The sequence below is a fragment of the Leptonychotes weddellii genome, chromosome 11, assembly GCF_054177405.1.
Source record: "Leptonychotes weddellii isolate Sample4059 chromosome 11, ASM5417740v2, whole genome shotgun sequence".
In the NCBI taxonomy this organism is placed as follows: Eukaryota; Metazoa; Chordata; class Mammalia; order Carnivora; family Phocidae; genus Leptonychotes; species Leptonychotes weddellii.
This window is the reverse complement of record NC_138379.1, coordinates 3,869,922-3,883,941: the sequence shown is the minus strand read 5'-3', so window position 1 is coordinate 3,883,941 and position 14,020 is coordinate 3,869,922. Positions and strand designations below refer to the sequence as shown.

Here is a 14,020-nt window from a genome sequence, read left to right as displayed (position 1 = left end):
AGATTTTATTTATTTATTTGACAGAGAGAGACAGCGAGAGAGGGAACACAAGCAGGGAGAGCGGGAGAGGGAGAAGCAGGCTTCCTGCCGAGCAGGGAGCCCGATGTGGGGCTCGATCCCAGGACCCTGAGATCATGACCTGAGCCGAAGGCAGACGCTTAATGACTGAGCCACCCAGGCGCCCCTGGCAGTTTCTTTAAAAATGAAACATGTAGCTACCATTCAACCCAGCAATTACACTCCTGCGCATTTAACCGAGATGCATGAAAACTCACGTTCGCACAACAGCCTGCACACAAATGTTCACAGAAGCTTTATTCATAATAGCAAAAAACTGGAGGGCGCCTGGGTGGCTCAGTCGGTTAAGCGACTGCCTTCAGCTCAGGTCATGATCCTGGAGTCCCAGGATCGAGTCCCTCATCGGGCTCCCTGCTCGGCAGGGAGTCTGCTTCTCCCTCTGACCCTCCTCCCTCTCATGCTCTCTGTCTCTCATTCTCTCTCTCTCAAATAAATAAATAAAATCTTAAAAAAAAAAAATAGGAAAAAACTGGAAAGAGCCCAGGTGTCCTTCAATGGGTGAATGGTTAAACTGCCATCCATCCACACCACGCACCTACCACTCGGCAAGAAAAAGTAACAGACTACTGAGACATGCACCAAACCAGATGAATCTCCGGAGAAATCTGAGTGAACAAAATCCTAGACAGTTACATAGTGTATGCTCCCATTATATAGCATTCCTGAAAGGACAAAAGTATAGAAATGGAGAATAGGTCAGTGGCTCCCAAGGGTTAGAAAGGGGTGGGGAAAGGATGACAATGGGTGTGGCTCTAAAGGATGACTTGGGGTTCCTTGAAGTAATAGAAATGTTCTGCATCTTGACCATATCAATGTCAGCATCCTGGTTGTGATACTGTTCTAAAAGTTTTGCAATATGTTACCATTAGGGAAAACTGGATAAAGGGTATGTATACAGCACCTCTCTGTATCATTTATTACAAATGCCTGTGAATCTATAATTATCTCAAAATGCAAAGTTTAGTTTTTTAAGCTATTAAAATATATTTTAGGGCCCTGATACGTTCACAAGTGAATTCTACCAAACATTTAAGGAAAAAATTATTCCAATTCTTTATAATCTCTTCCCAAAGATAGAAGCAGAGGGAATATATCCTAACTCATTCTATGAGGCTAGCATTACCCTAATACCAAAACCAGAGACATTACAAGAAAATTACAGACCAATATCTCTCATAAACATAGATGTAAAATCCTCAACAAAATATTAGCAAATCAGGGGTGCCTGGGTGGCTCAGTTGGTTAAACGACTGTCTTCGGCTCAGGTCATGATCCTGGAGTCCCGGGATCGAGTCCCGCATCGGGCTCCCTGCTCGGCGAGGAGTCTGCTTCTCCCTCTGACCCTCCCCCCTCTCATGCTCTCTCTCTCAAATAAATAAATAAATAAATAAATAAATAATCTTTTGAAAATATTAGCAAATCAAATCCAATAACATATAAAAAGAATTACACACCACAACCAAGTAGAATTTAACCCAGGTATGCAAGTCTGGTTCAACATTCAAAAATCAATTAATGTAATCATCACATCAACAGGCTAAAGAGGAAAAATCACGTGATCATATCAGTAGATACAGAAAAAGCATTTGGCAAAATCTAACACCTATTTATGATAATTTTCAGCAAACTAGGAATAGAGGGGAGCTTCCTCAGCTTGATATAGAACATCTACCAAAAAACCCTACAGCTAACATCATACTTAATAATAAGAAACCAAAAGCTTTCCTGCTAAGACCAGGAACAAAGCAAGGATGTCCCCTCTCATCATTGGGGACACTGTAGTTGAAGTCCTAGCTAATGCAAGAAGACAAGGAACTAAAAAGACATACAGATTGGGAAGGAAGAAATAAAACTCTTTGTTTGCAGATGACATGACTGTCTATGTAGGAAGCCAGAAAATCAACAATAATAACCCCTGGAACTAAAAAGCAATCATAGCAAGGTTGCAGGATACAAGGTGAATATACAAAAATTAATTGGTTTTACAGGTGCCTGGGTGGTTCGGTCGGATGGGTGATTGACTCTTGGTTTCAGTTCAGGTCATGACCTCAAGGTCGTGAGATTGAGCCCCAAGTCAGGCTCCACACTCACTGGGGAGTCTGCTCCTCCCCCCTGCTCTCTCTCTTTCAGATAATAAATCTCTTTTTAAAGAAAGTTAATTGCTTCCTGTATAACACCAATGAACAACTGAAGTTTGAAATTAAAAACATACCATTTATGTTAGCACCCCCAAAAATGAAACACATAGGTACAAATCTAACAAAATATGTACAAGATCTATATGGGGAAAACTACAAACTCTGATGATAGAAATCAAAGAAGAGCTAAGTAATTGGAGAAATATTCCATGTTCATGGATAAGAAGACTCAATATTTTCAAGATGTCCGTTTTCAAGATGTCCAAACTTGATCTATAGAATCAATTCAATTCCAGTTAAAATCTCTTAAAGTTATTTTGTGGGCATCCAAAAGCAGATTCCAAAGTTTATATGGAGAGGCAAAAGACCTACAATATCCAACACAATATTGAAGAAAAAGAACAAAGTTGAAGGGATGACAACTATCCGATTTTAAGACTTACCACAAAGCTATAATCAGGACAGTGTGGTATTGGCAAAAGAACAGACAAATAGATCAGTGGAATGGAACAGAGAGCCCAGAAATAGACCCACATAAATACTATTATAACTGATCTTTGACAAAGGAGCAAAGACAACACAATGGAGCAAAAATAGTTTTTTCAAGAAATGCTGCTGGAACAGCTGGACATACATATGCAAAAAAAAAAAAAAAAGAGGAATCCAGACACAGAGCTTACACACTTCACAAAAATTAACTCAAAGTAGACTATCTACACAAATATAAAATGCAGCACTATAAAGCTCCTATAAGATAACATAGAAAATCTAGGTGACTTTGAGCATGGCAGTGACTTTTTAGATAAAACATCAAAGTCATGATCCATAAAAGAACAACTGATGAGCTGGACTTCATTAAAATTTAAGACTTCTGCTCTGCAAAAGCCACTATTGAGAGAATGAGAAGACGAGCCACTGACTGGGAGAAAGTATTTGCAAGATACATATCTGATAAAGGACTGTTATCCAAAATATACAAAGGATTCTTAAAACTCAGCAGTAGGAAAATGAACAACCCAATTAAAAGATGGGCAAAAGACCTGGACAGACACTTCACTAAAAAAGATACACAGAAGGCAAACAAGCACATGAAAAGATGCTCCACATCACAGGTTATCAGGGAAGGGCCAAACTCCAGAACACCGACAGCGCGATGCTGGTGTCCCATTTCACCTCTGCCCACCTGCACCCAGGGGCCTTTGTAGGGAGAGCTCCCTTCCCCTCCAGTGGTTCTTCTTTTCCCCAAAGTGATTCCCTGGGGAACCATCTTTATAAGAAACTTCCATCTTCCATTCCCTAAACCAGGATTCTAACCTAGCTCATACGATAACTTGTCTGTTGTGGTTTTAAGCTGCATCCCCATTGGAATTCGGTAGGACTTCAGGTAATTAGTGTAGGGTTTTGTAAAGGGATGAAGAGCTTCAGAGCCAAGAGAAGGACGACAGACAGGTTTCTGCTGATGTTTTCCAGGCAACAGAAGGTTCTCTCTTCAGGATGTTTCACAGGTTCCCATGTTTTCTGTATTGTGTACAAGCTCATGGTTAACTGAGAAAACTTCAGCGCGTGTAACCTAGAAATATGTATTTGGTTTCTGCACTTGTTCCTGACGGAGCTCCTAAAACCCTTGTAATTTCTTGGCTGGAGTGTCTTTTGTTCTAATGAGGTGACTCTCGGTGGGCTCCTGGCTGGGGGCTGGTCACCAGAAAGACCCAGCCACATGATCCAGGGAGCGGAGAGGGGCTGGAGATTGAGTTGATACTTGATTGTGCCTATGACATGACACCTCTATACAAATCCCGACAATACAGGGCTCAGAGTCTCTGGGTTGGTGACCGCCACCTGCCAGGACGGTGGGGCCCCCAGCTTCCCAGGGACAGAGTGCGCTCCCGAACCTTGCCCTGTGCACTTCTTCATCTGGCTGTTCCTATTATCCTTTATAATAAATTGGTAATAGTAAGTAAAGTGTTTCCCTAAGTTCTGTGAGCAGTTATAGCAAATTCTCAGACCCGAAGCGGGGTCCTGGGAACCTCCAGTTGCAGCCAAGTCAGACAGAAGTGTGTGGGTTGGCCTGGGGACCCAGTACTTGCAACTGACCCCTGAGGTTGGGGGCAGTCTGGTGGGACTGAGCCCTTCACCTGGATAATCCGACACTAACTCCAGGCAGTTAGTGTCAGAATTGAATGGAGTAATAACAGGACACCCAGTTGGTGTCCACAGAGAAATGGAGAATTGATTGGTGGAGGGGAAATGCCACATGTGTGGTGTCAAAGTGTTCGGAGGGGAGAAACAGCTTTCTTTCCGCATGTCATTTGCTATGACTTTTTCTCAGATTCTTGAAAAGGCAAGGTTTAGGCTGAGCTGCATTTGGGGAAAAACAAAACCAAACCCACCCCGAAAACCCAACAGATAGTCTTGCAGTAAAGACATGCCATGTTTATTTTTATATAGTTTAAAAATGGCATTGGCGGGGCGCCTGGGTGGCTCAGTCGTTAAGCGTCTGCCTTCGGTTCAGGTCATGATCCCAGGGTCCTGGGATCGAGCCCCACATCAGGCTCCCTGCTCCTCAGGGAAGCCTGCTTCTCCCTCTCCCACTCCCTCTGCTTGTGTTCCCTCTCTCGCTGTGTCTCTGTCAAATAAATAAATAAAATCTTTAAAAAAAAAAAATGGCATTGGCTCTTTACCAGCAACAAGAGAGACAATTCTATATCTTTTTAGTCATCCTATGTAGCTGTCACCTCTGGGCATTACTCTGGCTTGATACACAGCTCTACTTTGCTTTCACTTCTCACACTGAATTTTCTAAAAGCCTAAATTTTCTTTTTTTTTTAAATTTTTTTTTTTTTTTTAATTTGCGAGAGAGAGAATGAGAGACAGAGAGCATGAGAGGGAGGAGGGTCAGAGGGAGAAGCAGACTCCCTGCTGAGCAGGGAGCCCGATGCGGGACTCGATCCCGGGACTCCAGGATCATGACCTGAGCCGAAGGCAGTCGCCCAACCAACTGAGCCACCCAGGCGCCCCTAAAAGCCTAAATTTTCTAAAAGTATGGGCTTACTAAATTCATCCTGGCGAGAAACTCTCCAGGGGTCGTGCCCTTTCCCTAATGTTCAGGTTTCAGCTCAGTATCCCTGGCTGCAGCCAGAGTCTCCTGGCCCCACACCGTAGGTCCCTCGCCCCACATGAACCTGGGCTCCGGGCAGCTCCTGGGTCAGGCCGGGTCCCCGACCCCAGGGCGGTTGCTCACCTTCCTCCCCGGCCTGGCCATTCTCCGGGCTCTGCAGGTGGGCCACACTGGTTTCAGGGCCTTTCAGGGCAGCTCTTGGCTCAGAATTGTTCTGGAGAACAGGGTTCCCTTTGCCCCCCTCCACACCTGTGCCCTGCAGCTCCTGAGCCCCTGCAACGTGCCTGGTGTGCGTATGTGAGTGTAAAATGCATGCTGGATTCCAAAGATTTGGTACATACAAAAGAATGCGAAATATCTCAATCATTTTTATTTTGATTACATGTTGAAATGACAGTAGATAAAGGATAATTAAAATAAATTTCACCTACTCCTTTCACTTTTTAAAATGTGGCTCCTAGAAAATTTTAAGTTACCTGTGTGGTCTGTGGACCATTGGCAGCACTCAGGAGAGACGCAGAGGGAAGGCCGCCCCCCAGGAGGGGGTCATGAAGCCCTGTTTCAGGCCCCTCCCAGCCCCAAGGGTGACGTGGACGGGGCTCCTCCGGCAGGTGCACATGGGACCGGAAGCGCCCCGGCAACGGGGCACCCAGCCTGGGCAGAGCCCACCACCACCCAGTGCTGGTCTCTGCCTCCGGCTTGCCACCACGTATCTCCATCCGAAGGAGCCAAAGGGGGATTGAAATGGTGAAGAATTAAGTATTTTTCTCCCCCTCCGTGGTTCCCCATCAGAACTTGCTGTTCCAAATACAGCTCTGAGAAACGCCCGCGGCCCTGGGCTCCGTGCTGACCGCGCTGTGCTAGCAAGTGAGCTTTCTAAACGGGCTCTAAGGGGCCAAGGCTATTCATAAACCCAGAAACATGACGAATATGTTTTCAGTTACTAAGTTAATCACAACAATGGAAGACATGTAAAATTTTTAATCCTCTTTGCTTTTCCAATAGAACCAAAAGAGAGTCAACTTAATAACTAATCTTATCTGCTGGTTTCTGCAAACTAGTTATTTTAACGATATTTTAACAAACAATAATAATATTAGAACAATAATTAGGGAGAACTTAATTGGACAATAGAGCTTTTCCACATTCATATGAAAACACATAAGAAACTAAATCATTTTCAGTCATAACCACGAGCTGGCTGCCTGTGTATCCCGGTGGCCCTAGGGGAGACAGAATTTGTGTGACTCTGGGAAAATGTCCACACTCGGGAATTCCTCCAGGTATTCGGTACTTCTCTGGAGATTTTAAGTTGTACCCTAGCAGCCCAACTGGAGAATTTCTTTCAAAATCATTTTAGTGAAAAATCATATGGCTTTTTAGGCAGAGAAGCCTCCAGAGGAAAATTTCCAAGACAGGGTGAAGTCAGTGGGGATGGACTGTTATTTCTCCAGAGCCCGCTCGCACCCTCCATCACTGTGCGTGTGTGCAGACGGTTCTCCCAGGGTCACAGGGCTCAACGCTCTCTCCCCAGGGCCAGACAGCAACGGTTAGTTGTGCCCCGCACTTCCTTAAAAAGGGGGGGTTGTGATCGCCAAGACCCTCACCCGCTCTGAGTAAATCCCCGGCACCCTGATGCAGAGGGAAAGCCCGACCTTAGGGACACAGCCGGTGACGCAGACCCGGCCTCGTGTTCCTCAAACAGCCTTTCTAAACTATAGATTTCTTTCCCTCAATATTGAAACAAAATCTACATGCATTCTGACTTCACTACACGGTAACTCTACTCAATTTTCAACCCTTTGGATTTAAACTCAATACGGAGAATCTGTGACAGGCACCTCCCGAATTCCTCCAAGATCATCTGCTCCGCCAAGCACTCCGAGCAGTGCTCCTTCTCGGCCTGTTCGCCCTGAGCCAGCAGGCAGGCGCATGTGGCCTCCACCACCTCCCAGGAGATGCACGAGGAAGAGCGCCTGGCAGAAACAGAGCAGTTACAGGCCACTGTCCTTGGTGCCACGTTTTAAATACCTTATAGATTCGAGGGGATGTCCTCGTCAGGGTATTTTGAAGAATGTCCCCAGTAAAATCTACTGTTATCTTCCTAATATTGGAAACCCTGACAAGATGCAGCATTGCTTTTAGAAGCAACCCGTCTGCTTCTTGACCCCCTTCTCACGGCAGATTCTAAAGAGTCTCCAAAGTAGATCCACCGTAACATTCAGAGGCACCAGGGCGACAGCGTCCAGCCCGGGAGCTGGGCAGGGGTAGAGGCAGGGATCTCAGATAAGACGAGGCCCTAGAGATGCGCCATGCAGCCTGCTCCCAGCTCTGTGCAGAATGCGTGTGCTCAGGGAAGCCCCGCATCCCCCGGGGACACCTGGAGCTCCAGGATGCCAACGGCTCTGAGGACCCGCCCATTTGGAGGATCACTGTCGGCACGGCCTCCCCTCCGAATGCCCCTTGGAGCCCTGAACGAGGTTTCAAAAGTCGGCAGTACCCTATCGTACAAGACTGGCCATGTCCCCACTGAGCTCAAGGGGCAAGCTTCGCTAGACAGCCGCCCACACAGTGCTCAAACTGCAGAAATTTAGGAAAACCTCCTAAAGTACTGACAAGTGCTGGATGATGAAAACAGACATAGGAGTTGGGATTGGTTAAAATCTCTCTATGCAGACAACACACAATGACTTTTGTTGAAGATGAAGGAACAGGGCTGCCCTCAGGTCGAGTCCTGACATTTTGAGGGCAGACTCCAACATACGGAGCCTCCATCACATTCGGTGGGACACACCGTGTCCCGAAACCGGGAGAGAACATCTTTGCTCAGACTTTCACGGACCATGAAGCCGTGTTTGGTCAATTTTTACTGATAAAGACCTCAGCAGCTCACAGTGATGAGTACTTCTGATGTCTCTGACCAAATAAGCATGAACTTGGCTTTTCAAAAGCATATGAATACATGATACCCGGTACTCCATCATGATATCACCCATGACATTGAATTGAAAGGCATTTTTTTAAAATGGATAAATCTAGTCCAATATAGAGAAAAATCATCACTTGGGCGCCTGGGTGGCTCAGTTGGTTAAGCGACTGCCTTCGGCTCAGGTCGTGATCCTGGAGTCCCAGGATCGAGTCCCACATCGGGCTCCCTGCTCAGCAGGGAGTCTGCTTCTCCCTCTGACCCTCCTCTCTCTCATGCTCTCTGTCTCTCATTCTCTCTCGCAAATAAATAAAATCTTAAAAAAAAAAAAAAAAAGAAAAGAAAAATCATCACTCAACCTTTAAGATTATAACATGGCCTCAACGTAGTTCAGTGGGATGATATCCACCTAGTGTGAGATCCACCACCCCTTTAGGCAGGAGCGCAGTAGGCAGGCTGTCACCTCACATGGTAAGCAGTGGGTAAGGTACCCACGGTCTAGAGATCATGCCCTCGCTGCCTGTCGGCGATCCCTGCGGGGCCCTCGGCTTGCACAGAACGCGGGTAACTCTGTCCGTGAGGACAGACGGGACAGAGCGGTCTCGGCGGTGGGGGCCCCGCGGAAGCACAGGGTGGGGTCTCGGGCTGGTCCAGCAGGGGAACCGTCACCCCCTCCCCATCCCTCGCACCCCCTCATAGACACACACACTTTCTTTCCAGCGTATGAACTAACTCTCCTCAAATTAACCTGTTTCCCCTCTTCGGAGGGCTGGTTCACAGTACCTACCTATCTTGTCTGAATTTTGGTAGTCCTGAGAATTTAGCTGGTGACAAATGATGGTTGCCTTCAAACCCTCCAATTTCCACATAGTTGGGCATGTTCATTAGGGTTTTCCGTTCTGGGCTTTCTTCATAATTTTTGCAACCAATGCATTTGCAAATAGAAGAACACATAATTTTGGCCTGGTAACATAAAATGCTTCAGTAAAATTACACTGCCCTATAATTCATCAAAAAACAACACATTCTATTAGGACCTTATATAACTCTTTGCACGTGTGTGTGTGTGTGTGTGTGTGTGTGTGTGTGTGTGTGATCTGCAATTTTCACACAAACCCGGGGAGGGGTTTGGAAGACTGGCGTGTGAGTGTGGGCGTGAGTCCCGAGCAGAGACAGGGGGTTGGAGCGCTGGCTCTGACTAGAACGTGGGTCCTAGAGCCCCAGCCCGCAGCTCTCAGCTCACCCACCTCACTGCGCTTCGCAGATACTGTGTTTTCGCACATGGGGGGTTTGTGGCCACCCTGCGTCCAACAAGCCCGTCGACACAGGTTTTCCAACGGCCTTTGCTCACTTCGTGTCTCTGTCTCATTTTGGTAATGCTCTCAATATTTCCAACTTTTCATGATTCTCATGTTTGCTCCGGTGAGCTGTGCCCAGTGACTGCGGCTAAGAGCTCAGAGGAAGAGCAGCATTTTTAACAAAGGTGTGTGCGTTGTGTTTTAGACTTCACGCGCTGCACCCCATCATGCGGTAAGAGCATGCCCGCACCGGACCGGCTCGAGTGCGGTATTTGCTTTATTGCGGGGCTCTGGAACTGAGCCCGCAGCCCTGCCAGGCGGGCCTGTGTCCTGCTGCCTCCACTGTTGCGGGGGACGGGCGGCTGGGGGGGTCTGAAACCCAAGGGCCGGCCTTGCGTGGCTGTCCTGGGGAGCCCTTGCTGCCTGCTCGTGCGCGACTCGACCTCTAGGCACAAGGCAGCCTGCCTGGCAAGCCGGGGCGCACCCCCTTGCTCTCGCCGGCCGCGGGGGGCCGTCTGGAAGCTGGCCCTGCTGACAGTATGGCTCCCTCTTTGTCTCAGCTGCTGGGGGTGTCCCTCTGTTCTCTTCAGCTCAGAGATGCGCATCAAAGGGTATCTATTGTGTTTTACTCTGCCCCTCTGGGTGTTTTGAGCAAGAGGCTTTTCAGGATTTCTAGTCTACTCTAGAGACTACAGAACATCCGCACCTCACGTGGGCTGCTGCCTGGGAGAGGCTCAGCCCCTGGAAAGTGGGTGAAGAGCAGGCAGAGATGCTGTGAGAAACGGCTCCGCTGGGGGCGGGGGGAGGCACTCACTGCTTGAATTCCGTATCTCTGCACTAGTTTTGACAGCGTTTTCAAAATCCCAGCTGGGGGATGGCTGGGCCTGCTTACTCAGAGCTTTCAATGTGTGTCCCCAGAATCACAAGGACTCTTCTCAAGCCTGACCATCTGGGACAACCTTTTACAAATAAAATTCACAGGTACCCCCCAAAGACTGCAAGCAAACCAAAGGAGGGCCTTTCAAGGAAGAGTTTCCCGGCTGCTTCACTGCTGGGGCCTGCGGGCTCTTTGCTCTCTCCCTCCCTTCCTGCAACACCAAGAAAGGAGCGGGAAGATGAAGGGAGAGAGTGAGCCCCTCCACTCGCTCCGTGAGTCGGTCCGGGAGAAAGAGGCGGACACCGAGGCCCAGGAACCGCTCCGCCCCACGGTGTGCTCTGCCCGGCGGCCAAGGCCCGCGTCCACCCTGGTCTCTGAGCACCAGCCTGGGGACAAGGCTCCGCACCCCTGGGAGCCGCCGACCTGCTGCCACAGGGCGGGCAGGGCCACGCGGCAGGAGCCTCTGCTGGGCGCTCCCGGCGGGCTCCCGAAGCGAAGGAGCCCTGGCTCAGGGGCTGCTCTCAGAGCCCAGGGCCCCGGGGGCGGCTCACCTCATAGCACTCGCAGTAGTTCTTGAGGCAGCCCGAGCGCCGGCAGTTACAGCCTTTGTTATGTCGAGGCCTCACGTCTCCCAACTTCCCTTTCCCGATTTTTGGTTGGAAAGCTTCTGGGTTTCTATCAAGACATGCCTAAGACAGAAAACACAAAACTCCATCAAAATGTGCTTTATTATGTAAAAATAATGTTCAGTGAATGGCATCTCACTTGCGTGCCGTGTTAATCCATCTGCTACTTTAGGAAGAGCCACAGGACACAACGGAATATTACGCAACCATCAAAAAGGGTGACATCTTACCATTTGCAATGACGTGGATGGAACTAAAGGGTCTCATGCTAAGAGAAATACGTCAATCAGAGAAAGACAATGATCATATGATCTCACTCATATGTGGAATTTAAGAAACAAAACAGGATCACAGAGGAAGGGAAGGAAAGATAAAACGAAATCAGAGAGGGAGACAAATCATAAGAGACTCTTCGCTCTAGGAAGCACACTGAGGGCTGCTGGACTGGATGGGGGTGGGGGGCTGGGGTAACTGGGTGACGGGCATCAAGGAGGGCAGGAGATGTAATGAGCACTGGGTGTTACAGGCAAGTGATGAGTCACTGAACTGTACCTCTGAAACCAGTAATAAATTACATGGTAATTAATTGAATTTAAATAATAAAAAAGGAAGCGCCACATGAGGCAGTGTGTCCTTCCATAGTTAAGAAAGTGAGTCACCTTCTTGTTTCATTTTAATTCATTTACACCCTTAAAGGTATTGCTCTTTTTTTCCTGAGTTTCAAAGTCATACATATTTATTGTAAAATAACTGAATGTTAAAGATGCAAAGAAAATGATCGTGTCCGTGTGGCCCTATTTCCTTTCCAGCATTTCTGTGCGCTTTTTCCTGGGACAGCTGGGGTCGTGGTGCTCTGCTGACAGCTGACATGTGTTAAACACTGACCGTGCCCCACGCACCGTTCTGTGTGATCTAGGTGCGCTCTCTCCCTCAAGCCTCACAGCAGCCTTGGGGGGTGAATACCATTGTTGTTTCTGTCTCACAGATGAAGAAACCGAGGCCGAGAGGTGAAGTAATAAGTGGCCAGTGATGGATACGACCCCCGGTCCCCGTGCTCACGCCCAGCCCAGAGGCTCAAGCACCAGGCCACGTCTTGCTCACACAACACGCTCAGCTTTTTATCCTGGCTTGTTTAACTCTGTTTGCCTATCTTTCCACTATCTATCTAGACAGACAGATGCGTACATATTTTTATTAGCAAAGAGATTCGATGCAATTTGAGCAACATGGAAGCGACAGAAGCACCTGCGCTCTGCTCTCCCCGCACAGGGAACAGCTAGGGTCTGTGCCCAAGGCCACGAGAGCTCCCACCGCTCCAGAAGGTCCTTCGGACAGCAGCGGCCTGGAGCGAGCCTACCCTGTTTGCATGTTCTTATTCTCACGGAGCGTGAGGGACAGGGAAGGCACCATCCATGGGGGGGAGCGTGATGAATGGAGCACGCGTGTGCCCTGGGGGGATTACACCCCCGTCAGGTTGGAGGGTAGTCCAGCTCCCAGAGGCTCCCCAGGACCCCTCCCCACCAACACGCCCCAGTGGGAACCACCGTGCTGGCCTCGACTGCTTCCACTGTTCTGGGCCCCTGCAGCGTGCCCTGTGATGCCCGCTGCCTTCACCAGCACGGCGCCCGTGAGACTCAGCTGCGAGGAGCGCTCGGTGGCCGTGCTTTCTTCTTCACTGGTGTGTAGTATTCCACCATATGACAGAACTCTACCCCTGACAGGCACTGGGTTCTTTCCAGGCTGGGGCCGCTGTGGACGTCTGCAGTGGACACGTACACTCATTTCTGTTGTTTCTGTTTTTAGGAATGAAACTGCTGGGTCACAGCACCTACAAAGGTTCAGCTTTAGAAACTATTGCCAGGGATGCCCGGGTGGCTCAGCTGGTTAAGCGTCTGCCTTCGGCTCGGGTCATGATCTCAGGGTCCTGGGATCGAGTCCCATATCGGGCTCCCTGCTCAGCGAGGAGCCTGCTTCTCCCTCTCCCACTCCCCCTGCTTGTGCTTTCTCTCTCTCTCCCTAATAAATAAATTAAAAAAAAGAAACTATTGCCAAACAATTTCCCCAAGTAGTTATACCAACTTATGTTCCTACCATCAATGCCTGAAAATTCCAGCACTTTTAAATGAAAACTTTATATGCTTTAATTGTAGACAATACCCTTTAACCCTAAAGAAAATCCTACACTACTAATGTTTAGAGGCGTGAAAATTTTCTCTGTCCCATGGATCTGGCTGTATCAAAATGGGTAAGATATTTTCAAGTGATTTATCTATAATTCAAGAGGGGAATTAAATTACTGTAGAAACAAAACAGACCGACCATGACACAGCCTGACGGTCTCAAGTTTATACACGTGAAGGCCCTTGGTTTCCTTTCGTAAACCGGGGGCACTAAATATGCCCCCAGAGCAGGCTAGCAGCCCCACGCCTACCCGTCCTCCCTCCTCTGATGATGTTTCGCGCCTACAGGTAGGGGTGAAAAGTGCGAGCTCCTGCATGTAGCCCTTAGCAGGTGCGGGGCTGCCCGAGCTGCCGTTGGCCCCTTGAGGAAAGTCCAGATGCTCCCCTCACGTGTCATGGCTCAGAGCCTCCGCCCCGTTCTCCGGCCAGAGGACTTTCTACACCTCTCAGACGACACTCTGCAAGCTCGGGCTTATCTGCTACACGATAGGACCCAAATCTCTAAACTGCACGTCAAGACAAAGTGGACATTTGTACGTTCTTCAGTGAGAACCCTCCAAGAGTGCTGCAGCCCTGAAGCCGTCCCACGTGGCGGAGAACAAAGATCTTTCCCTGGCTGCCACGCTCCTGAAAGCTCTGGTCCACCTTCAGGAATCGAGTCCTACTCATCGTACACTCCTCCACACTCTGCATTTTCCCAATATTGAAATTGGTTGGGAGTCTGCAGAGATGGTTTTGTGAATATCTGAAGTACTTTTTTTTAAAGATTTATTTATTTT

The 14,020-nt window shown here is 48.4% G+C and overlaps 1 protein-coding gene across 1 annotated transcript in view; it reads right to left on the bottom strand.

Moving 5' to 3' along the window:
• Positions 1 to 7,117: 7,117 nt before the first annotated feature.
• Positions 7,118 to 14,020, bottom strand: part of TESMIN (testis expressed metallothionein like protein) — a 41,140-nt gene continuing 34,237 nt past the window's right edge. The window contains exons 8-10 of the mRNA XM_081797653.1: positions 10,987 to 11,124; positions 9,048 to 9,223; positions 7,118 to 7,310 (exon numbers count right to left, since the gene is read on the bottom strand). Coding sequence (XP_081653779.1) covers positions 7,118 to 7,310; positions 9,048 to 9,223; positions 10,987 to 11,124 — 507 coding nt within the window. The remainder of the gene's footprint in view (positions 7,311 to 9,047; positions 9,224 to 10,986; positions 11,125 to 14,020) is intronic.